General features: G+C 43.4%; 1 protein-coding gene across 1 annotated transcript in view; it reads left to right on the forward strand.

The window, feature by feature from the left end:
• Window positions 1-9,531: 9,531 nt before the first annotated feature.
• Window positions 9,532-26,171, forward strand: part of YWHAZ (tyrosine 3-monooxygenase/tryptophan 5-monooxygenase activation protein zeta) — a 30,564-nt gene continuing 13,924 nt past the window's right edge. The window contains exons 1-2 of the mRNA XM_054814988.1: window positions 9,532-9,692; window positions 12,196-12,499. Coding sequence (XP_054670963.1) covers window positions 12,206-12,499 — 294 coding nt within the window. The 5' untranslated portion in view covers window positions 9,532-9,692; window positions 12,196-12,205. The remainder of the gene's footprint in view (window positions 9,693-12,195; window positions 12,500-26,171) is intronic.

A 26,171-nucleotide genomic window follows, 5' to 3' on the forward strand; every position in this document is an offset into this window, starting at 1 on the left:
TAGCTGCACTCTTAATTAGCCTAGCCAGAAGCCTGCCAAGTTTGAAAAAGAAGTTTGTTTAACTGAGAAGTGAGACATTAACTATTTGAGAGATAATAACATCCATAAACTTGGTAGCCTCCTTCAGCAGTTTAACTTTCTTCTCATGAAAACCTCATTTTCAAGTTAAGTAATAAGTAAAAGAAAATCCAGAAATCGGGGGGAAAAAAGAATACCTGCCCTGTGAGACCTTAGGCCTGGAGGTTTTGCTCCAAAAATCCTTCCTTGAGGCTTAGGTTTCAAAGTCTGCCCTAGATAAATGATGAGCAAGATTGGCTCAGTAACTGGCTCTGGCTTGCAAGTGACAGGGTGGGATCTCAACTCCTTCTTCGGCCTCAGGCAAATCATGCCGACATTTGCCTGAGAGCTTTGTCCTTACAGAGCCTTATCCTGCAGGACTGGGTGTAGATGTCAATTTGCTGCTGACCTTTAAACGACTGTAAAACTGTAACTTGGCCACACTGCAAGCACTGCCACTAATTTTATACTTCCTGGGGCTTATCTATTATGCAAAACCAGACAGGTTTCACAAGCTGGGAAGTTGTGCAGAAGAGCAGCATTTATCACAGCCCAGTACTATGTATGTGTCTATTCTTTGTTTTGACATCAGCTCAATTGTGTCCTGTTTAGATAATTGACCAGAGAAGAGCTGCAAAAACTTTCCATGCTAGATAAGGTATCCATCTTGAGGAAGAACCTAACAGAAAAGACAAAAAGGAGACAAAGCATTTTTCTTTGTTTCTCCAGCTAAGCTAATTTGTAAAATACACAACTCACACTTTTTTTAGAGCAATACAGATCCTGCGGGACAGCCATAAGCCTCCATACTTTATACGAATATTCTAAAATCATTGTGATGTTGGGTTGGATATACTATTTGAAATGTGTGTATAGATTTTAAAAAAATACAATTTGTTTAATTGTAGTTAGCTGCTTTTAAACTAGATTCACTAGTCCCATCACACAACAGCTGGGTCTTTAAAACGTCAGGTAGCTGGCAGGGGGGCACAGTAAGAATCCACAAATGTTTGATGAGTATAAATACCAAAGCAAGAGATCCTCCAGTCAGGGTGGAAAGGGGTCAGTACCAATTAGTTTTGTTACAGCTATTTACATGAGTACATCCTAACAGCCTGGTTGAACTTTTTGGATGAAGAACAGCCATTAACTGGCTCCCACCAGGGTATATCTGAGACCTCATTACTAAATCAGACAGAACTCTTAGGCCGGTTAAGTTACAGGAATTAATGCTGAGCCAGGAGAGCAAGGGGAATACAAAGATAGTAACAGACTCTGGAGATTCTGGGAGGAAAAAAGGTGTTCAGGGTGGGAAGGAGGAAGAAAAGGCAGGGCAAGAGAATCCAGTTGCTCTGCAAGAAATACAACAAACAAGGTGGGGTTTGATTGATTGTTTTCATGGACTTGTGTTCTTTGTCTCCTAAAATCTCCTCTACCAATAGCCTTAGGTTCCCTTCTGAAGCCCACTCTCCATATAGGGCACATGCTATGCTCAATCAAAAATCTTTGAGCACACTCTGGCAGGCTGACGGCTCTCAACCGCTATATAAAGGCTGGCTTCCACCTGCCTTTGCCACAGCACAGGCATTTAATTACGCGCTTTGTCCTCTGTACAGCTGCAGTTTTTCACAGACCTTATTTATCTTGAGATTTCAGCTCATCTTTCAAATTTGGTTGAAATTGGGTCCCAAAATTTTTAAGGGGAATTGCTGAATGTACAGAGAGATAAACAACACAATCTCATAAACCTCATTTCAGAGGCAAGCAGGCTAAAAAAAATGCCAGTTTTTAATTTCTGATCCTGTTCATGCCAAATGTTGTCTAACATTTCAGCAGCAATCTGTGGCCCTGAGAGCCTCTTTCAATATCCTATCAAGAATATATAATAAATTGTGATAAATGTAGTCAGTATAAAATAAAATGAGTTGAAACTGGTTGCTGGGATGCAAAACTGAAGTTGACAGGCAGTTGTGAGGAAACTTGCAAGAAAATGCTTATTTTATGTATTTCTTTGGGGCTTAGCAGCCTGGAGCTGCCAAGATGGTTTTGCACATGCTCGGCAGCAAAAACAAGGGAACTGAGCAATTTTACCAGTGGAAATTGTAAATTCCTACTGTATTAAGCAAACCTTCAAGATTACAAATGCCATTAAGGCCTATAACTTGAATAAAGTTACTTAAATACGTATTTAGGGGCCTAAGTTGCCCTTGTAAAAGTACAGCTTGAATTTCTTTAGTAGCCTGTTGTGATAATTTTACCAAGGGCTTGTGAAAATCTAAATAAAGTATATTAGTCGGTTCTCCATACCTCTACTGAGCCATTCAGATACCAGTAAGAGATTAATGAAATTTTTCTGCTCTAGACCATCTCATAAAATGACTTTGAGGTGCTGTATTATTCCATTTTTAACTTCAAATGATCACCTAATACAAAATTCACTGTATTATTAATTCCTTGAATTACCTTATAAAAATACAGGTTCAATACATTACCCATTGATCCTTTTAATGGCAAATATTTATAGTGAGAGTTTGCCTGTATCCTATAGCAGCTACACTATTTCATTTCTGAGGTCCTCCAGAAATCCTCAGGGTATTTTTCTGATGCCTTCAACTCTAACAGCTACAGTATATTTCTAAAGAATGTAAAGAAAATAAATAATTGATAATTTAAAAAATAAGATACAAACTCAGGATAAATGCATACAAGACAAGAAGCTCTGAAATTAAGTGGCAGAACTGATTTGAAACAAGATGTTATGGAGCCTTTTTCCTGACAATCAACATTAAAATAACATTAGCTAGTAAGTGCAAATAAATAAAAAATAAGCTCAAAAATAAATCAAAGTAGGTATAATAGTATGATGTTAGTCTCAAGTTTGCTTCAAGACATCCTGTTGCTTCTGGTAACACTTTTTAAGTATTATCTTGCTCACTCAAGAGCAGTTACACATAATGGAAATGAATACAAGCTAAAAAGAGTTCCAAGTTCCCAAATCTCAATGGCTATTGTTTGCAAAAATAAAAGAACTGTTTTCATGTATAAACCAACAGAACTACTCCAGTAGTAATTCAGTAATTCAGAGTGTAATTCAGTCCTGTGTGGAGGATTGGGATAAGACCAATACATGCTTATTTTATCAACACTGTATTAAATTCACTCAAACTTGTAGTTCCAGTCCCGGACGACCCACGTTCAGTTGGTGCTCCCAGTGAAGCAGGTGGCCAACCGCCTTCATGCATCCCAGGGCAAAGCACACCCGTTTTGGCACCATCCGTCTTGCTTCCTGTAGGGAGAAATGGAGAAGAAAACATATGGGATATGATGTTTCAGTATATATATTTCTTTGAAAGACACACAAATACCTCAGCATTGGGCAATCAGTTAGGAATGAGAATATAATAAAATCATAATATATAAACTGCATATATTCCACTTGCAGGCCTCTGTCTAGCCAAGTGTTTTCAAACACTCATGTTCAATCTCCTTTTTGTTGCTGATGTTGGGGATGTTTCATTTGATTTCTTCATGGTTCTGATGACTGCAGCAGCATTCCTAAAACGCTCCTTAGCTGCATCTCAAAATAGTCTGATTAATCAACCTCATTCAAGAGTGATGAACTTTGCTCTTCCGCACAGCTTTTGAGTTTGCACCTAATATTGCAAAATCAGGACAGGTACAGAAACAATCTGAATTTTCCATGGGAAAGTAGATACACCCAAAGCAATGCTGAGGTACCTGTTTTCAAAATGAGCTCTCAGCGATTCAAGAATTTGCACGCTTTTACATTCAATATGTCAGTAATGCACTTAAACACTACAATGAAAGGAACCAAATGAGATCCGTATACGGACCTATACCTACATGACAGCCTTCACCCAGACCTCTCAAACCCTCCTTCCAGCTAACTGGTTACTGAAAGTTATTGCAGCCCTTCAAGTTTGGCCAGGTCCTGATGTTCTCCTCCATCTCATACACTGAATGTCAGAAGTAAAAGTTCTTTAGATTAAATTCAGCTCTTAGTGACCCCTGTGCAAACTTACGGTCTTTCATACCTTTCAGGAGCTTTTTCTAAACAAGGAAGAACAGCATCTAGCTTCCTTTCTCAGAAAGGTCAGTAGGAAGTAAAGAGCAGCGCTGATTTATCTTCGTCATTTGGTGACAAGTTCTGTGAAGGAAGTTGCCATTTTACATTACTTTTTTTTCAGAATCAGGGAACGTGGTAACTTACAATTCATCACTTCTGTGCCATTTATTTGGTGGGTATTCTGACATCCTTCTTGGATACTTGTCACTTTGGTGACAAGATATTTGCAAACATTTTTAAATTGTTTTTGTGAAAATGACCTTTGCATTTTACTGACAGTCGAATCTGTGGAATCATCCTTGGGGACACTTCCAACCATGCACTAACTCTCTAACATATATACTTAAACCAGTCCATATACAAAATCATTTGAGGATTTTAACCCAAGGTACGGGATTACTTATGCAGGACTCACTGGTACTTTGATTCTTCAGCTAAATGTGTCATTTTTTATAAAACTAGACTATGGACAGACAGGTGAGGATGTTAGAGGTGGTTCTGAGGACATCTTTGATGGGGCAGAGAGAAAGGTCATGTGAGATACAGCAGCTCTACTTTCCACTCAGTGATGGAAAATAGCAACCTTACCCACAATTTATAGGTTTTACCACTGGCACCTGACAGAGAGTCAGAAATCTGACTCATTTTAGACCACTGGGGGGTGGGAGGGGGAAGGAACAAAGAGAAAATAAGTCTAAAATGCATCCATCCTTCACTAAAGTTGGGTCTCAGTTGGGTCAACCTACACAACCGTCTGGAGGATGAAGGGTGTCAGTTGATCCAAAGGCACCATCAGACTACAAAGGAGAGGAATGAAAGATCTCATTCCCTTGTGCAAAGCTTGAAGTTTGGCTTGTAAATCACAGGCTGTGGCCAAGAAAAGAAGTAAAGGTAGCTAGGACATATTCCTAAAAATGTTAATAAATGTTTTATTCCAGAATGATGGTAATACTCCAATCATCTTGCTTTTGCTAAGTGGGGGCAAGAAGCTCAAAGCCTTACAGAAGCACACAAAGACTGCATAAGAATACCCCTATATACAGTATAACCATGTAGCCTGAGAATCAGCACAGAAAGGTATGTAGAAAAGTCACAACAGTCAGGATTTTGAGCAAGCAGCTTTCGAAAAAGTAGCTCCTGACAGCAGAAGAGCACACAACAGAGCTGCCAACTCTTCTTTTTTCCCCTCGCAGGCCATAGATTTGCAGAATCATCTCCTGGTCTCTGGAGAAATGCCCTTTGCTAGGCTGTCTTTCCTCATTTTCCTGTTCCCAGGGGAAAAAAAAAATAAACCAACAATCAGAACATCTCCATTTTCTAGCATCAGCCTGGTTAGCACCAAGAGTAACCACCACTGCACCTTCGAGTCCTGACAGCATTCGCCGACTTTTAAGAGCTGTTCCTACGGACTTCCCTGGCCTGAGTGAGGGTAACCCCCCCAAAACCCCTGCTGTCCTCTTCTAGTGTGTGGGTAACCCTGCCTTGCTACCCATCCACATTTAATTAAATATGGTTAAGCACAGGGAAGAATAACAAAGCACTTATGGGAGAAAGGATGGGGGGGGGAAGAAGAAAGAACTAAATGCTGTGTCAGAGGGAGAATAAAAGATATCTGGGGTCATTCTCCCCCCATCCCTCCATTTCTTCCTTTCATATAAGAAAGTAAAGTAAGAATGACTGTAAATAAACACACATATATGTACTTTTATATGCAAATGTGTCTAACTACAAATGAGTTTTTGCTCCTCACTGCTGACAAGTACGCCTGACAGTCTGAGATAGTGAAAGTGCAAGTCATCGAACAAAAAGCTGTGTGGAGAGCAGCAGGGAAAATGCATTTGAAGAAAAGGGAAACTGCTTAAAGCCTATCTTTTTAAGAGACCAAGTTCCCCGGTCAAAACTGCAATAAGCAAGACAAAATAAAACATTCCACACTGGGGGAAAAGTGCAGGAAATAGAAGAATAGAAGACAGCGGGAGAGTATCTGTTCAAGAGATGGCATATGCAAAGGTGAGTAATGTCTAATTCCTTGGATCTGTGTCAAATGGCAGCGTTCATGAAATCCAGAGGAGTGGAAATGGTGTTTGGCAAAAATAGTCCACTTAAAGGGGAACTGAGTGCAGCATCTATTGACACATGGGGCTGTTAGCAAACAAAAACTCTGGTTAGTGGCAATTAGGGTTGTTGGAGGAGACATTCCATTCACTCTAAAACCAGAAATAATGGAAAGGACTGAATGAAAAGGCTGATGTTTTCCTTCCACAAAACTATTGACACTGCCTACGGTATTGCAGCCTACTTCACAGGGGGTTCCCCTATATTTCCTGGAGACATCAAAAAGCAACACATACCTGTGCTTCATCTAACGTATGCTCCAGTCTGGATTCTTTATGCATTTTTAAGGATTATTCTTTTTCCCATATCAGTTAATTTTTCATCATGTTACCGCAAAATATTCAAGCACCTCTGAAAACGTATAGTCTGTATTTGGGTGGTTGCCATTTCAAAGAGACTTTTCTACAAAATAAAGGTTTAAAGCTTATGTTAAAAATGAACTCTGTAACATAACTTGAAGCAAGTTGCAGCAAATGCTGTGCCATCATACCATCTGTGTTCAAGTACAGCTCTCAAGCTCTCCTCCTATTGCTTCCTAAAGTGGAAAATAATGGTAAAAAAATAAAAACAGATAAGATGAAGAAGCATTGTGTATTGGAATACATTACAAACCTGAGTGTTACAATGCTTGTTTCAAAACCGAACTCCTCTATATCTGTATACCCCAACAAAGCATCACTGGGCAAGTAAAAAGGAAGGTTGTCTTCTTCTTCACATTTAAATTAAGCAACAGTGATGTTCTCACCTGACACAGCTAGTAAATTCTGGTGAGCTTTGCTCTACCCGATATTGCTCACTTTGCTTTTTTTTTTTAGCTCTCTTCACAAGCATTCCAGCAATATTCCTCAAGAACATGAGTGAAATTCATTAAATCTTGAAGTAAATGGAAGGCACTAGAACTGATGGAAAATAATAACAATAATAAAAAATATCCCACTGTTAAATCAATGTCTAAGATAACAAGTTGCTGGACAAAAATTACACGGAGAAAAATGTACGTTATGACAAACCCCAATATACATTTTAGGCCATGAAAAAGGGTAGTAAGAGGTCCATAAACAAACCCTACAGGTAAAATGCCACCACAGAAAACCTAACTCTTTTTTATATGATGCAATTTTTAGGGTAAATGAAAAAAAGCCCTATTCTTAAAAAAGTCAACTTTGTCATGCAGAGCTTAAAATAGCACCTTTCTGATATTCAGTCAAAACATGGGATTGTGTTTTGAAGATTTAGAAATAAAACTCCCATTCTGGTCACTTCATCGCACTGTCAGGTCTACAGTCACTTCATCACTGCAGGGTGGAAGACAAGGAACACGCTGAGAAGGAACATTCTCCCAGAAGCACCTGGAAAAGACAGGGAGAGGCATGCAGGCAAGACTAGGAGGCATGAGGCAGAAGGCAGTGCATCTGCAGAGGAACCTATTGATGCTGTTTTCTCTGATACGATACCAGCCTGGTCCCGGTCAGTCCCTAATCAAGAACACAAATGCATTCATAACGTCCTCTGGCTTTCCAAGAAGCAAGCACCTCACTCTTCCTATGCTATTCCCATTTACTGCCCTACTAACAGATTTTTATGGGTCCATCTACGTACACATCCGTCCTGCTCTGTAGCTATTTCTGCGTGAGTTGTTTTGAACGATTAGTCAAGCAAGTATTTGTGATCTGAGCGTGAGTCGCTCAGAAAGCTGCTGCTGCTGCTTGATTTCCAGTTACGGCTCCACAGCTGGGATTCGGTAACCCACCGTGTGACCGAGCCTGAGGTTTTATATGAGACCTGGCATTGAAAAGGGATGGGCAGCGTGCTCACCAGGGTCTCCCAGAGGCACTACAGCCTGGAGCAAACCCCTGGGCAGGGATCTCCCTCTCCCACTGGAGATGCTCCTGTTCCCTAGCATTGCCAGATACAACATGAGTCTGGAAGGGGAAATCTCCCTACCCCCTCTATCCTACTCCACCCTTTTCAAAAAACATATTGAGGTGCTCTCTCCATCTGTTTTCTTATTCTCCATCTTATTTCTAATCCTGTGAGATAGTGCTGATCCCAGAGGCCAGGAGAAAGCATCTGAGAGGTCAGGACACCGCATACTTGAGACAGGGATTCAAGCTGGGACATGCTGTTCAAAAAGGGGACAAGTGAATGCAGGCTTTGAACACCTTTGAGAAACACTCTTTTGTCAAAAAAAGCATTTCCAACAACAGCAGTGTTTGTTATTTTCATACTCTTCCTACTCCTGCCAGGATGTTCTCATCAACATTTGCGTGGTGCTGGCCAAAATGCCCTTTGCCTTTCCAAGGCAGAGGCTGGCAAAAGGGCTCTTGTGCCTCTGCAGAGCCCACCTGCGTGCCAACCCCACCAGCCCCAGGCAGGTCTGGAAGAGCCCTGCTGCTACCCCCAGGCTCCTTCCAGGGGCTTGGGGGTGCCGCTGCCCTGGCTCCTTCTGGACCTTTCCGACCCACAACCTCCTTCCCACGCCTGGACCAGGATTAGGTTCCCGTCACACAGTTCGACGCCGAGCAGGCCGTCACGCAGACCTGCATGCACCGGGACGGTCCCTGTCCCCTCGGTACCCCGGAGATCACCCACCACCCACCCTCTGGCACAGGCGCCCCAGGTTGTGGCCCTGCAATGGGAAGGGCGGTGGATGCTCAGCCAGGCCCTGCAGGGGCTCGGCAAGGGGGTAACTGGAAAAACTCGGCCCTCGTGGGAAACACAAAGCCAAGAGAGGTCGCTTGGGGTGTGTGGGGAATGGGGGGGCGGCGGTGGCACCCACACACAACCCACGGCCACATCAGGCGGTGCCGCCCTCCTCCCCCCCCGTCTCCACACGGCGCCCTTTGCCGCAGGCCCGGGGACAGCTCCGCCACCGCCGATCTCCTCAGCCGACCAGCGGAGAAGCGGGGGGAGGGGATGCGGGCTCCCCGCCGAGCGGCGGCGGGCCCGGCCGGGCCGGGCGAGGCGGCTGGCGGAGTGTCAGAGGCCAGGGCTGAGGGGGCGGGACGCCGCCTCGCCCCGGCCCGGCCCGGCCCTGCGGCAGCCCCGCAGCGCGGACGACCCCCCCCGCTCGGCTCCGCAGTCGGGGGGGAGGGGGGGAGCGGGGGCAAAGGCGCGCGCCCGCGGGCGAGGCCGCGGGTTCTAGGCGTGTCCCGCCGGCCCGCGCGCCGCCGGCGCCCGCGGCGGTTGGTGAGGCCTCCACCCTGTGGCGCGCCGGGGGAGGCGCGGGCTCGTGCTCGCGCCTTCGCCGTTGCCATGGCCCCGCTTGACGTCACGGGCGGTGCGCTGCCCGTGCGTTGCGGCGCGGTGATTGGCGGAGACGCCGTGTGTGGCGCTGGGAGAGAGGCTGCAGCGCAGCGAGCCGCGAGACAGGCACAGTCCGCGCCGGCCGCCCGCCCCGAGACACCCGCCGCCGCGCTCCCGCCGCGCACAGGTAACGGGGCCCGCCGCGCCGCCCCGCCTCCGGCCCCCGCGCCGGGCGGCCGCTCCGGGACCCTGCCCCCCGCCCCCGGGGGCTTGGGGGGGCCGAGCGAGGCGGCCGGCGGGCAGCGCCGAGACCTCCCTAAACCCCCCCCCTCCCCTCCGGCCTCGCCGGCGGCGGTAGCAGGGCGGCTCCGCGGGGAGGGAGCGGGGCGGCGGGAGCAGCCTGCCCCACGGGGGTCGCTGCGGAGGGCGGCGGGGGCCGCGCAGGTGAGGCCGCGGGTGCCCCTCCCCGCTGGCGAGGAGGGAGTGGAGGGGGGGGAAGAGTGGCTGGGGGCGGTGGGGCGGGGGAGGGGGCGGCAGGTGAGGGCCCCGCCCGTGGCGCGGCAGGCGGGGGCGACCCTGCGCCCGTGGGCGCGTGGGAGGGGGGGGCGTCGCCTCCGCCGGGCGGGGGGCCGGCGCGCCGGGCGCGGGCGGCCGCCGCTGGGTGTGGTCTCCCGCCGGGAGCGCTGCCCGGGCGCGGAAGAGCCGCAGCGGCCGCCCCTCGGTCGGGCTCGCTTCCCTCCCCTCTGCCCGGCCTCTCCCTCCCCCGCCTCCGCCCATCCTTGCCCCCTCCTCCCCTCGCCCCGGCCGAGGGGTCCGGGCGATAGCGGCGGCTCCCTCGGGACAGGAGGGGGCTCCCCCGCCGCCGCCTCTTCTTCCCCCCCCCGCCTCATCCCCCGGGGCTGGGCCCGCGGGCTTCCCCTCGTCCGGCCGCTGCCGGGGCGGGGACGCGGCATCCTCCCCCGCCGCCGCCCCCGGCGCTGGGCGGAGGTGAGCGGGATTAACGCGCGCTGAAGTGGGCTGGGCTCCGGCGCCGATCCGCCATGACAAAGGCGGCCGGCGAGGCGCTCGGTGTCCCCGCGGCGGGCGGATGCGGCGGCCGCAGCGCGGGGAGGGGCGGCCCGGAGCTTGCTTCTTCGCCCCCGGGGACCGCGCCGCCCGCTCCTCCCCCGGGCCTCTCCATTTTCTGCTGTCACCTCGCGTGGGGGGGAATCGCGGGCAGCGCCCAGCCCTCGCCGCGCCTGCGGGCGGTCCCCCTCGGTCGCCGGGAACGGCGGACGGCCTGGCCGCCTGGGAAGGATGCCGCCGTAGCAGCCTGCGGGCAGCCCGGTGGCCCGGTAGACTGGCGTTGGGGCCGGCTTTTTAACTACGTTCGTCCTGATCACGCCGGGTGGTAAATAGCCGTAGCCAAAACGTTGCCTTAAAATGGCTCCTTAACCCCGCCGTTCACGGTGCGGTCAAGTTTTACACGCACATTTGCAAACGCTGTGGAACAGACGCTGAGTTTATGCCCCGATGTCGGGGGGTAGGAGCTACTAAAACTCTTTCTTTCAGGTGACTAGAATGTTAAAAAAAAGCTTAATTTATTCCTAAACGGAAGGTAGTGCTGCTATTGTTTGTGATAACAATGTAAAATGACAAAAAGGTTAATGGTTAAAGATTAAGATGCTGGATTGTGGTGTATGAAACATACAGAAATACATAAAGCAAACATGACCAAAATTGCATCTTGCTTTAATAATCTAGAAAAACTTTTAAAGGCTGGTGTATCCCAAAGCACATTGCCAGCGCCTCAAAATGATCAAGTCAAGATATGTAAAAGGATGGGGATTGAGGGAGGACTAATTTTTCATGATGTACCAAAAAAACCCCAGCCCAATACCTCTGTTCAACAGAGCTTGATTTTATTTATTTTAAGTGCTGATAAGATGCAGATTATGAAACATCTCATCTGGGTTGTGCTATTTCAAATACTGATGTTGAAGTAATATTTTTAAATAGTAAATTTTCCTTTTGTCTCTGAAAGCATAGCCTCTCAGGCTGAGTGGCAGTACCCAGCTCATAATGTCTACTGTATCCCATTTTGGGAAAGGAAGTTATTAACATTGTTGAAGGGTGTACACCTTGAAATTTAGATATTTGGTGCACTCTATAACACCTAGCGTGGGATTTGATTTGCAGATCCCTATGCTAAGTCTTTCTGTATGTAAGATTCTGTTAAGGCACAGAGAGTTGCCTGGTACTGTTTGTCTAGCCTTTATTTGGTCTTCTGTGAAAAACTTACTATTGGATATTTTCTTTGTCAATTTTGTTATATTGATAATTTAGTGCAGTTGATGCTGCAGCTTGAATGTAGTCATATGAGTGAGTGATGGCAAAGAACTAGGATTGTTTATGTGCGTAAGATAGGAATGATTTGCTCTGACTGCACTGTTGGATGTTTTTGTTTGCATTTATTAAAATAACATACCTGTAAAAGTTAACAATTTTCCAGGAGGAAGCAGTGACTTTAACTCTTTAATCATGTATCCATGTGTTTAAGCATTGGGTGCTTGTATGCCTTGCATTCTGGATTTCAGTTGTACCTCTTGTAGTTCCAAACTACTTAGAGAATGGTTGCTCTGCATATGAAGTTAAAACACCTTTGTGCTTGGTCAATGTCTGAATAATCCCTCACTATTTTTCCTCTTTAGAAATATCAGCATGGATAAAAATGAGCTGGTGCAGAAGGCCAAACTGGCTGAGCAGGCTGAAAGATATGATGACATGGCAAGTTGCATGAAGTCTGTGACTGAGCAAGGAGCTGAGTTGTCCAACGAAGAGAGGAATCTTCTCTCTGTTGCCTATAAAAATGTTGTAGGAGCCCGTAGGTCATCTTGGAGAGTCGTCTCAAGTATTGAACAAAAGACGGAAGGCGCTGAGAAAAAACAGCAGATGGCTCGAGAATACAGAGAGAAAATTGAGACTGAGCTAAGAGACATCTGCAATGATGTGCTGGTGAGAAATAATGAAACTGTTGATCCATTTTTACTTAGAGTTGCAGGGTAAATGGTCCTGGGCCCTCTGGGACTACTTCCAGTCTGTTAGTAAAGCTGTGATCTATGCTATTTCTGAAGGACAGGGTTTAAAAAAAAGTCTGACTTTTCTCTCCTTCTAATGTATTGATTATTTATGTACAAATCATCATGCTTTTCAATGCTAGTGAATTTGGAGATGTGTTGAAACATTATTGTATATAAAGTAATAGGTATGAAAAGTCAACGTATTTATTTGAGACTGAACCAGATACAGGTTTAGTTTGGGGTTTACTCCTCCGCCCTCCCTCCTCAGTGCAATATTTGTATCCTAGATCACTTTGATTTCTGCAACTTTAATATGCTGCTCTGGTTGTAAGAGGTAGTTCTTACTCTACGGAAATTGTGCCCCTCCCTTGGCAAGATGATGTAATGTTAGTTATGACTCAGCCATGCAGAAAACTGTCTGCAGGAAGAGGCACTAGAAATGCTGTGATACCTTCTTAAACTTAAAATTTTTAGTAGCAAACTAAAAGGGTGTTCAAGTTGGGTGTTTCTGTGGCTTGTAGTTATGTTAAAACATGCATATACCCGGTAAACAACCCTATATTTTCGTTAGGAGACTGGTTTATGAAATCTGAACCTCTTCCAAATGCTTATTCCAGATTGTCAGGGTTTTTTCAACTGCATCCGCCTGTGGTGCTTCAACAAGCACACGATCAACGGATGTCCAGTCCTGCGACCACTTGTGAGGTAGATGTTACTGTCAGCAGTAGAATTGTCCACTGGACTGTGGACCCTGCTGGTGTGTCATCATGTGTGTGACAAGGGATCACGTACCTGGAGGTGACAGAATGCCATGTGATATGAGGGAAGTGTTAAATAGCTAAGTATGTGCTTGAAGATCTGATGTCAAATGAAAATTAAGATCAATGAGTAGCATCAATTTTGCTTGCTGTGTAAGATAACTAAGTGACATGGATGGTAATTGCATCTAGAAGACTGGTTCTCCAAGGGTGCGTAAAAGTTGGCATGGATAACTCTGAGCCTTGGCTTCCAGCTTAGGCTGGCTTCCATGGTTATTGTAACACACCCAGTTTTCGTATGTTTTGTTATTTGTGTAAGAATAACTCTTAAACTTCCACTATAAAAATGGAAATGCCAAACTTGCACATAGGAAAGAACCGATTTGCTAGTTCTTGTGTTGTTAAATGGTTGCTCATCTATTTAAGCCAGGGAAATAAGGATCCAAATCTGGTGTTCTAATTTCTTGTTATTTCTTTTTTAAATTAATGAATTTATTTTATTAATAGGAAAGTCCTCGGGGGTGGATGCTTTCAGTTCAGAGTGATCTGAAATTCTTTTGTAAACTACGTTTGGGTTTAAGAAATCACTTTAAGTCATTGGGCTTAGAAACTCCTTTTTAGAAGAACTTAGTGTTTGCAATTATTTTCTTTTCCAATAATGGAAACCAGATTGAGGTGAAACTACCTTTTATTGTGCATGCTATATACAAAAACAAAACCCCAGCTTTCAAGTTTGCTCCTGCAGCAGCTAAAGTATCTGGGTGAGTGCATAGAGGCGGGGAATCTTGTTAAATCTTCTGAATCTCAAAATGGACTGGAATTTCTTTTTGAATTTAAGGAGATACACATACATTATTCAAAGAAATTATTATTCTTTGACATGTTACTACTTTTAGGCAGCTAATGTCTTAGTAATCTTTAGTGTTGCCAGTCCGGTTTTTCTTAATGGATTAAGAAAAAATTACTGTCCAGAAGAAACTATGCCTTAGGCAGTCATGAGCAGTAATAAAAACTACTGGTTTAGACTTGGGTTTAAAAAGAAAAAAATTAAAAACTTTTTTTTATTCAAGAGAGGATTTTAAAATGCTTTCAAATGACATGCACTACCTTTGCCATTGCTAATTGCATTGAAGAATTAGATTAATATTTAAAAACATATTCTTGTTTCTTGGGAATATCCTGTTCGGATACATTCTTACTTACCTAACAAGATGATACTGACTGTATTGCTTTAACAGAGGAAAAAAGAATTGTGGTAACATATTTAGTTGGTTTTTTTATGAACAGGAGTCTGCACAATGCCACAGGCAAGCCTAGAACTAGGTTGTTTCGGGGGTTTTTTTGCCAGAAGTTCCTCTATAATTTTTGTATGGCCTAAGCTAGTCTGTTCAGAGAAGTGAAAAACAAAGCTTACCAAGTCTTGATTGGTGTGAACTGTGCCATTAATAAGACCCGAAGTGTTAACAAACTTTCGAAGTTTTCAGTCACGAGCTTTATCAATTACAGTACAAAAGTAGCTTGGAAACTTTTTTTATCTTTTATTAAGACTGTGAATCTGTTTGAGCTGTTGTTGTGTCTTCAATTGGCTGCTAGGCTCTTAAGTAATATTTAATGCCCTGGGGTGTTACATCACAGCTCTGTGTGGAAGTGACTGGTGTCCTAACTTCAGTGTTGAAGGGAGGAAACCAATTAATAGAATGTGTTTGTGACTAGCAGAATGCAGCCAAAGCTGGCTCCTCTGCTGCTTCTCACTCTCTTCCCTCGTTTGTTGGAATCAAATTACTAGTGGATTGGAAGAAATAGCTCCTCTAATCCAGTAGACGCAGAGTATACTAAACTGTGCCTGGGTTCTGTTCCCAGCTCTTCCACTAACTTATGGAGTGAGTAAGAGCAATTAATATTGGACTTCTTTATTGCTTCATAACTATTAGACCGTTTATTTTTCTCCTCTACACTGACCTTGCAGCACGAAAAGCCAGCATCTATATCAGCTTCTTCCTAAATCTTCCCTCACTTGAGCCTGCTGTGGAGTACCTCTGCAGCTCTACAAACAGCTGAACTCATCCTTTTGTTTGCAGCAGCCTCAGAGTGCTGCTCTGCAAAGAAGAGACACCTAAAATTTCTTGGTCCAGCACCAATTCTGTCAGATGTACTCTGGAGTATATTCAGGTGTGGTATAACTGACTCTAATTTGGAGTTGGTCTGGTAGTGCTGATAAACTGCAAATAATTGTGATACATTGTGCTTAGTAGAAGTTCCTTACACTTAACAATAAAGACTGAATTTCCAAATTCTTCAAGAGTAATCTGATGTGTGTGGGGAAGGAAGTACATTGCCATACTCGAGCATCTTAAATGTACTTGAATATTCTAGAAAATTTCCAGCCTCAGAAATTTTGTATTGATACAGGAAATTAAGCTTTCTGTTAAGTACTTTTCCTCATGTTAGCTAAGTGTGTGCTTCACATCCTGTTTCACTTTCTGTAGTAGAAGGGAGGGTCTGTCTAAAATACCAGTATAACGATCTTCTATTTGTCATTTCCATAATAAAAATTGTTGTTAATCTAAGAGGTGTGGATTTTCTTCAAAATGCTTTTTGCAGTTAATGGGAAACAGAGCTGTAACTGAAGCAGTTCAAATTAAATCTGTAGTAAGGTGAGTTTTTCAGCTAGTGAGGATTCTGAGGTACAGAGCAGAATGTATGGAGAGGACTTAGCTAGCATCTGATACTGCTTGCATGTTAGAAGTTCTCAGGAGCTCTAAACTACTTGTAGCTTTCAGGCAGTCTCTGATATGAGCTAAATGTAAACTAATAATTTAAAACACAACTAGTTATCTTCACTTTAGTATGAATGTAATTCTAGACTGTTACGCTCTTTCCCTAGGCTGGTGCTTGCGGCAGCGGAGTAGTCCCCTGGATATCTTCCACAGGATGCACAGTTCCCGTGTCCTTCCCCCATGCCCGGTTTTCTAGCTGATGTCTTCCTCCCCCAAGTTCCCCCACAGTCATACCTTAAGTAAATCTCTTTCCTTGCAATGCCCAAGCACTCTGTTTCACTGTTTCTTTTTCCCTTTTGATTGTTGCCCTTAAGGTCTGGAGAGGTACCGAAACTGTGGCTGCCTTTCAGTGCTCTAGAGTTACTGTTGCACATAAGTGCTACACAGCACACTTTTCCCACTCCCTCCCTGCCAGAAAAGCTGTAGGTTAATGGTGCTGTTCAGGACCCTTGTTGGCTTTCTTCACCACATTATTTATTCATAATTTCATGCTCAGAAGTGTAAAATGGTACTCCTTGTGTGCTTCTGCTATTTAGACTTCTTTGTACTTGTTATAAATGCTTCACTTTTTAGAAGTGGTTATTCTTGTGAGAAGAGAAGGTACAGTTAAATCTCAACTAAGTGACTTTAGGTTTGTGATTCTTTCATATGTATATCGGTTTTGGGGGGTGTAGGAGGTTGAGTAACCTGTCATGGGGCTGCAGGTCACTGGGGGAAAGGGAGCGTAATTCCATTCAGAATGCATTTAAATGGCTTTTTAAAGAACATACCACAGAATTAATGCCTATTGCAGGCATATTCAAAGTATTGTGGGACTATTTTCTAGTTGCCTGCAAACATCTAATAGGTTACTATATTAGCATTTATAAAACCTGTTTCCGCACTAATTCTTAACAGGATTAGGAAATTTAGTCCTCACTCCTACAGGAAGCCATATGCTTTTTGACATGCACGTGTCAAGTTTGTTAGGTTTTTTTAGAAATGTCAACCATTGTATGGTCAAAGAGCACAGCTAACCTATAAAGTGGTGCTAACAAGCAGATGAGTAGATTGCTTATGAGCTCATGTGACTGATTATACCACGCAACCTTCTATGCTATGAAGACATCTGATACTAACAAAAACCTCAGTGTTCTCACTGAAAATTGCTACCTTTAGTTCTGTAACTCCTTCATGCTTGGTTAATTTTTTATCTTTGGCTCCACTTTGTTTCTGTCTTTGAGATCCGTGTCCTTTATTTGATGTTTTTGGAAAAGAAGAGGAGGCGTTTGTAGAAGCTTCTATTTGCAGAATGTCAATCACAGAAGAGGGGTTTGAATTGAATAGATTTGTTGAAATCTAGGTGCCAAAAATCTTTGTTTTGAAAAACTTAAGTCTTTGTTGTTTTAAGCTGTTTTGATTGAATAATTTAGGTTGGAAGGGAGGTCATTTAGTACTCTGCTCAGAACAGATCCAGTTAGATCACATTGCTCAAGGCCTTGTCAGTCAAATTTTTAATATCTTCAAGGATGGAGATTCCACAACCTCTCCCAACAGCCTGTCATAATATTTGGTCATATTTATGGTTAAAAGAAGAAAAAAAAAATCCTTGTATGTAACCAGAACTTCTCGTGTTCCAACTTGTCTCATGCCTCTCGTCTTTTCACTGTAGACCTCCAGGAAGAGTCTGGCTCCATCTTCTCTAGGCAGCTGTACACAGCAGTAAGAGCTGCTGGTTGTCTCTTTTTCCAGGCTGAAGAAACCTAGCTCTCAGCCTTGCCTTGTACATCACGTGTTCCAGCCCCATAATCATGCTGGTGGCCTCCACTGGACTCATTTTACTGTATTCAGGTCTCTTGTACTGTGGAGCCCAAACGTCAACATAGAACTCAAGATGTCATCTCCAGTTGTTAAAATTTGTATTAAAAGATGGTAATTGATAATGTGCTAGTGGTGTACATGAAAATATGTGAGTATCTCTGGTTCACAAATGCTTCTCTGAATGAACTTTCATATACTGCAGAGCAAAATGTAGCCAGGGTTTACGAACTTCCCAAAATGGTTATAATTTAAGCTTTTGATTAACTCTCCAAGCCTAGCTTTTTCAGTTAGGGTTTGTCTGGTATAATTGCTCACCTATATTGAAGGTAGGAGGCTGAGACAATTTGCATCAACCTCATGATTTCACTTTGTTAATCCTTTAATCACTTTCCTGATTGTAGCTACACCCCTTCAGGGTTTTAGGGTTGGTTTTTTTAATCTATTGGGTTTTTGGTTTAGGGTGTTTGGGTTTTTTCTTTTTTTTTCTTTTTCCTCCCTGCAGTGAAAACACTGTCTAAACTAGAGCAATTTGCTTTATTTTTTTAAGCAAATTAAACTTGAAAATCTGTTGAATCTTGGAGAATTGAAACATCATTTATGGATCAGGTCAAACATGAGATGACGTGCGGTTTTTTATTTATTCTGCATTATTCATGTAATTGTTTGTAAATGCATGAATCTTCAGCTCATGTTTGAAAGGATTTTAGATTCCAGCATTTAGAAGTAATTTACTGGTGGCTGGGCTGCATGAGCAAAGGTGAGCTAGTACTTACTAATTTTAGCAAGAAGTGCATCCATAATGTTTATACGTGTGTTTAATGCACGCATTTATCGTAAAATCTGCTAAGGTGCTCTGCGTAAATGGAAAAAAATTAAATTAAATATGCAGTTACCTCTGATAGTTGCATTAACTATGCACACACGTGTATACACATATATACATGTATCTATATCCTCTTGCATTTATTGGAAGTAGATCAAATCTTTACTATAACCAATAGGCTGCTTTATTAATTCCGCTAGGCATTATTGCTTAATAATTGGCTGTGGTGTACTTTTTAAAAAAGTACATTGTGCTTATACTTTTCAGAAGCATCCAAGTAACAACTTGCTTTATATGACAGCAGCCTTCAGTATTCAAGTACTTTATGCATTTACTGTTGATACACAGTTCTAAGCAGCAAATTAAACTAAGTTGATCAGTTTAGTCACCTGTGACAGATACTCTCCTCCTCCTTCCATGCTGTTGAAGTAAGAACTTCACTGCGTGTACTTGTAATTTTGTGAAGCTAAGTGTGTTTGTTTCACTGGTTGGTTACTTAGAAGGCTAAGAGTAGTAACGCTGCATTGTAGAGATACCTTTTACTGTGCCTGTGAAAGTTCTAAGTGGTAGAAATATGAAATCTAGAATATAATCAGAGTTGGTGCATTATCTCTGTACATCTGTATAAACAGATGCCACACTATCTCTGGTTTTGTCTGGAAACTTCTGTCTTGTTACTATACACTTGGCAGAAAACCATTTCTGAAACAGGTTCTGAAATGCTTTACTTGTTCTTTGTAGTAGGCAGACGCAGTGGCTCCTGTCTCTGAACCTGAAGCTGGTTGTCCATTCAGGCAGTGGTTGACTACCCTTTTGAAATAGTTTGAGAAAGCCAGTGCTATTAAAGTTGATTGAAGAGCAGTAAGATTGTGATTATTTCTTAAGCTTGGGTTTTTTTACTGAATGTCAGCTCTTGTGTAGTTGCTTATTTTTCTTGAATTCTGACAGAGGATTGGCAGTACCTCTTCTAATGAGAAGTAGTAATAATAAGTCATGCTGCTGCTGAGATGAATAGTAAATTCTTAAAGGTTTTGTTTTGGTTTTCAGCTCAAATGAGGTAGCAGTTGTGGGTCAGTTTGGAGGTTTCTTCTGGATGTTGTTGCCCGTTGTGATTATGCAGGTTACAAAATATTTAACAACAGGAATCTGATCTCATAACTGATCAGATTCTCCTAGTGCAGAGTAGGCTAAAATGGCATTTTTGCTAATAAAATGCTTTTATTAACATTGTATGCTATAATGAACTCCTATTAGATACATAGTCTGCTTCAGGAGGTTTCGGATCTGCTCAGACTGCAAGCTGCTAAAGATGGTTCGTATTTCTGTTTCTTATCAAGGATAAAAAGTGTTACATCATCTTTATGGGGCTTTTCTAGTAGTATTTCTTCAGAGACAAAACTGTAGAGTCTTAAAACAGCTAGGACATGTCCTGCTTTGAAGTACAGCCATCATAGCTATCACTTAGACCTACCTGTCTAGCAGAAATTCTCATCCAACTCAATTGGTTTTTCAATTTTGTATTATCTCAAGTTTCTCAGAAGATGTCTGTTTCTTCAAAGAATAATGATCGATGCATTTGGCACCATTCTTTTTTGTTGCAAGTCCCCAATATTCAGGAAATAAATTAATGAAGTGATGCAGAAAAAAAACCCAACAGGTAAAAATTGTGTATTGGCTTTGATCCTCAGTGGAGGAAACTGTTTTGTGTACTAATGTCTATAGCAATGCCTCAACAAATTAAATACTTTAATCCTAATTATTTTTCTGTAAAGTGTCTTATTGGCTGCTGCTTTTAGTATGAGTTTTCTCAGAGTTGGTTACTAAACTGGAGATGTATTTTTGCCTGTGCGTCAGAATTTGGTTCCTTCACTATTGTGTTAAGCGCACTTTCGTAAAAACCTGTAATGATTAGCATGAAGGACTTTAAAAGTATTTTGAATAATCTCAAATAGTATATCCTGATATGAAGCTTGCTTCCCTTGCCATAAATACTAATTGGAAAGCAAAGTGATAGAAGGAACAAGCTAGTAAAGGGCGCGATAGTCTAAGTTGGGTAGGGTAGATCTGCAAGGAGAGCTAAGTGTATGGCTGTAGAAGTGTGAACTGAGATGCTCCTTCTCATTGCCTCAGTTTCCATCCTTTTCTTTTCATGCAGACCAGTGGTGTGTCTGTCCGTAAGTGCCATATCTTCCCTCTAAGCACCCTGTAGGCGTTTTAGTGTGTATACCTACTTCTTACTGACTTAGTTCTATCCCCCAGCATGTGTCGGCATGAAGATGGTTTTTTTTTAGGGTGTCCTACTTCCTCCATATTTTCTTCTGCCTGCCCATATGTGATACTGCTTTTGTTCTCTTTTCTAAAGAAACACATTTAGACTGTTTTAGTAGTATTTGTTTTGCATAAGCTAAAATTTCTCGCCATTCTGTCTATTACATAGGATTCCTTTTTCTCCATTAATCCTTTAGTTCTTTTTTCAGTTACCCTCTTATTACTCAGGACTCATTTCCTCCATTTTTTCCCTTTGTAGAACTTAAGATTGACTACAGCAAAACTGCTAATCAAGAGTACCTTTTTCCTGCTCTTATCAGTCCCAGGTGTCCCTGTGCATGTCACATCTCCCACTGTTGCATGAATTCCACAATCAAATTCCTCTTTGCCCCCTGAAGATCCTTTGTCCCAAATTCTGAATTCCTCCCATGCTGAGGTTCATCATTCTCACCTAATCTTTCCAGCCAGCCTTCTCACCTTTTTCAAACTTCTATCTGTTTGTGTGGGTGGTCAATTTGATGGGAAGGGAGAATAACTGGTACTGAGAACAGGCAGCAGGCTTCTTTCCTTCTTTAGCAGATATTTTGCCAGAGAGATCTCCAGTGCCACAGCAGTATTTGACAGATTTTCTTGTATTCCTGTTCTGCTGAGCAAATGAGTAGACAGAAATCTATAGCTAACTTTGAACAGGAGGCTTTGCTTTTGGCTGGAGTAGAAGGCTGACAGCGGAACAGTCCTTTTGGTTTTCCCCCAGGAGGGCTGGAGGTCACCCATGAGGCAGCAGTTGCAGAGTCCTTATACCAAGCTCTGGGTAGAACTGTCATCGGAAACAGCGTAATGAGCCTGTCTCAAAACAGCCTGGGTTTGGGAAGGGATTAGCTAAAAATATTCCTCTTAAAAATACAAGTATTTGTTACTTTTCTCCAACAATTCAAATAGACGTGTGTAAATAAAGTTTCTACTGGCCACAGATGGCTTGGTTAAAAACCCTTTGTAGTGTGTGTGCCAGTCTGCGCAGAGCAGATAATTGCACGTGTTGTTTTTATAGCCCAAGTAATTTTACTAACTGTGATGCTGAGGCAGAAAACACACGCCTGGAAAATAACACACTGGCTTTCTAGGCGAATTATAGGTGTCTTGAACTTGTCCAACACAGGTGGACTACTTTTACAAACTTCTATTTTGATGACAAAATTATTAAAGAATAACTTAACAAAGGTGTGCTACAGTTACTGTGCTGGTTGGTTAATGGGTTCAACTTGATGAAACCAAGTACATTTAGCTCTTCCAGCCAAGCGTGTCCCCAGAAACACTGATCTGAATCAATACTCTTGAATGCCTACCTAAGTACACCTGATACTTTTTACGTGTAATTCTTTAAGATACTCATGCTCTGCTGTGCAGGTAGTCTGAAAACAGCAAGTCAACATTGTAACAGTAGTCTGGATAGTTTTGTGTCTCGTGCCAGGAAGGAAGGATTGTTGCCCTAGGAGCTTTGGCACTCAAGGAAAGCTTGGTACTCTCTGGGTTGCAGTTGGTAACTGTATCTTGATGCATCTGGAAAGCTGAATATTAAGATTCAGTAGACTGTAATTTTATTGCTTGTTTTAACACAGTGCTTTAGCTGGATGTCCCTTTTCTTAATATCCATCCCATCTTTCTTGTTTTTCTTTCTCTCCTCACCTTCTTCCTTTGTAGAGAATAAAATAAATAACAACCAGGATGGCTTTTGATTCCTGTTTGGAAATGGTACTGAAACTCTTCAAATAATCTGAAGCTATCTGGTAGTCTTCTAAAAGAAATGCAGACTTGAATACCAGTGCTTTTATAAGCTAAACTTTTTTTAAATGAAACTGTGAAGTAGGTTTAAGACAAAAGTATCACTTTCTCATGTACAGGTAGTGGTAGTCAGGTATCTCCAGCTGCTTCTCTGTAGTCTGTTGTGGGTGTCAAGGTTGTGCTGATGTGAGGGGAGTTTGGACAAGTGTGGAATGCAGATGAGAAGCCTGTTGGAGGTTACTACAGTCAAAGAAGCCACATCTGGCTCAGGAAGTCCCGAGGCATTGATGGAGGCTAATGGAAGCATGACATTTTCTTGCTTTATCTGTGTTTCTAATGGCATCCCCGTTTGGGCATTGTTACAGGTAGGTTAGTAGACAGAAGAGTCCTGTCAGCACTACAAGCCTTCCTGTGGTCTTGTAAAGTCTTGGAGAAAGATAGTGGCGTGCTGCTTACATCATGAAAATATTAGGCCATTGTCAGTGTGAAATAGGTTTCAGGCTAAGCTTAAAAAAAACCCACGAATTTTCTTTCATGTCTTCCGTGAATTTAAAAACCAAAGAATTCTTCCATGTCATCTTCATCCCTATGCTATATGCCACAGATGGATGACAAATGAATTAAAGTTCAGCTAATACTCCTATGTAATTTATCTTCAAAACTAGAAGTAATCTTAACTATGTCAGGTGGCTTTCAATACTGCATGAAAACAAAAGGCCTGCCTTGTTACCTCTGAGAAAAACTGATACTGTTTAAATTACCTAATGTTTATCAGTGTATTCTTTTGGATTTTTGCCATTCTGCAGTTTGGCTCTTTTGTGTGAGAGCAGTATCTTCTTGTTTCAGCGTATTGGGTTTGCATGGCAAGGTTTTGGTAGCAGGAGGGCTACAGTGGTGGCTTCTGTGAGAAGCTGCTAGAAGCTTTTCCCATGTCTGATAGAGCCAATGCCAGCTGGCTCCAAGACGGACCCACTGCTGACCAAGGCCGAGCCCATCAGTGATGGTGGTAGTGCCTTTGGGATAACAACACAGTTAAGAAGGGGGAAAACAAAAAAAACCACCAGGAACATTTGCAGCCAGAGAGAGGAGTGAGAGGAACAACTTTGCAGACACCAAGGTCAGTGAAGAAGGAGGGGGAGGAGGTGCTCCAGGTGCTGGAGCAGAGATTCCCCTGCAGCCTGTGGAGAAGACCATGGGGAGGCAGGCTGTCCCCCTGCAGCCAATGGAAGTTAACGGTGGAGCAGATGTCCACCTGCAGCCCATGGAGGACCCCACACTGGAGGAGGTGGAGGCACCTGAAGGAGGCTGTGACCCCGTGGGAAGCCCACGCTGGAGCAGGTTCCTGGCAGGACCTGTGGTCCTGTGGAGAGAGGAGCCCAAGCTGGAGCAGGTTTGCTGGCAGGACTGGTAAAGGACCTGGGGGTGTTGGTCAACAGCCGGCTGAATATGAGCCAACCATGTGCCCAGGTGGCCAACAAGGCCAATAGCATCCTGGCTTGTATCAGAAATCGTGTGGCCAGTGGGAGTAGGGAATTGATTGTCCCCCTGTACTCAGCCCTGGTGAGGCCTCACCTCGAGTGCTGTGTTCAGTTTTGTGCCCCTCACCACAAGAAAGACATTGAGGTGCTGGAGCATGTCCAAAGGTGGCAGTGAAGCTGGTGAAGGGTCTAGAGCACAAGTGAGAAGCAGCTGAGGGAACCGGGGTTGTTTGGCCTGGAGAAAAGGAGGCTGAGGGGAGACCTTATCCCTCTCTACAACTACCTGAAAGGAGGTTGTAGCCAGGTGGGGGTTGGTCTCTTCTCCCAAGTGACAAGTAATAGGACGAGAAGAAATGGCCTCATGTTGTGCCAGGGGAGGTTTAGATTGGATATTAGGAAAAATGTCTTCACTGAAAGTGTTGTCAAGCACTAGAAGAGGCTGCCCAGGGAAGTGGTTGAGTCACCATCCCTGGAGGAATTTAAAAGACATGTAGATGTGGTGCTTGGGGACATGGTTTAGTGGTTGGACTTGGCAGTGATAGGCTAATGGTTGGACTTGATCCTAAGGGTCTTTTCCAACCAAAATGATTCTATGACTTGTGACCTCATAGGGGACCCACGCTGGAGCAGTTTGTGAAGGACTGTCTCCTGTGGGAGGGACCCCACACTGGAGCAGGGGCAGAGTGTGAGGAGTCCGCCCCCGAGGAGGAAGGAGTGGCAGAGATAAGGTGTGATGAACTGACCACAACCCCCATTCCCCATCCCCCTGTGCTGCTGCAGGGGAGGAGGGAGAGAAAATCAGGGGTGAAGTTGAGCCCAGGAAGAAGGGGGGGTGGGGGGAGGTGTTTTAAGATTCAGGTTTATTTCTCATTACTTGACTCTGCTTTGATTGGTAATAAATTAAATTAATTTTCCCAAGTTGAGTCTGTTTTACCCATGACAGTAATTGGTGAGTCATCTCTCCCTGTCTTTATCTCAACCCATGAGCCTTTCATTATATTTTTCTCTCCCCTGTCCAGCTGAGGATGGACAGTGACAGAGCAGCTTTGGTGGACACCTGGCCTCCAGCCAGGGTCAACCCACTACATTCTCCAACAGTTCTAGAGTTGTTATTCAATGGTATATCTTAATAATTAATTTTTTGGCATTTAAAAACAAAGTTTCTTGCTCTCAGTACTTTATATTACCTGCTCTTTTACAATTATATTTTCCTAGAATCTGGTGATTTTATTCTTAATCTCCTGTTTGTCAGGAGTGAAATATCTTAAATAAAAAATAGAGCTGTTGATGCAATCCTCAAGTGCATTAGTAATTCTCTAAAGTTCCCAGGCAATAACGTACTGAGACCGAGCTTGTAATAAAGGGAAATATGCACGGAATTATAAGCAACAAGGCAAAACTGAGGCATTGATTCTAATGCTGTTATGATGAATTTGGGAATAGTCTTCTGGCCCACACAAGTCAAAGATGTAAGCAAATGCTTTTGAAAGGGTAGTTTTAGGCTTCAAGTGTCAGGAAAGGACTATTCAAGTCTTTATGGGTTGGCTTCCTGTCTTCAACTGTAGTTCTCACCACAACTTTACAAATTGAAGCATGTCTACTTGAGTAAGAAGCAGGCAGACTTTTTGTAGAGGGTTGAGCGTGGGGGGGGGGTTGTTACACAGAATTACTACTTGTTATGCTTTCTTCACACTCCTGAGTCTGATAACTCTTGCCTTTCAGACTTTATCTTGCAAAACCACAGGAGCAAGTCCATAGAGCCTTTCATCAAAATAGGCTCAAAATGCATTGTGTTAAATGTTGCCATGTGTTGACTGTGTCCTGCTTTAGCAAAAGAATGTGTGTAAGAACGAAGAAAGTGAATCTCTTACCAGTTTAGTGTTTAAAGGATTGAAGTTTGCCTGTAGAATAATAAAGCTGTGTA

This window comes from Grus americana, chromosome 2 (assembly GCF_028858705.1).
Source record: "Grus americana isolate bGruAme1 chromosome 2, bGruAme1.mat, whole genome shotgun sequence".
Taxonomy (NCBI): domain Eukaryota; kingdom Metazoa; phylum Chordata; class Aves; order Gruiformes; family Gruidae; genus Grus; species Grus americana.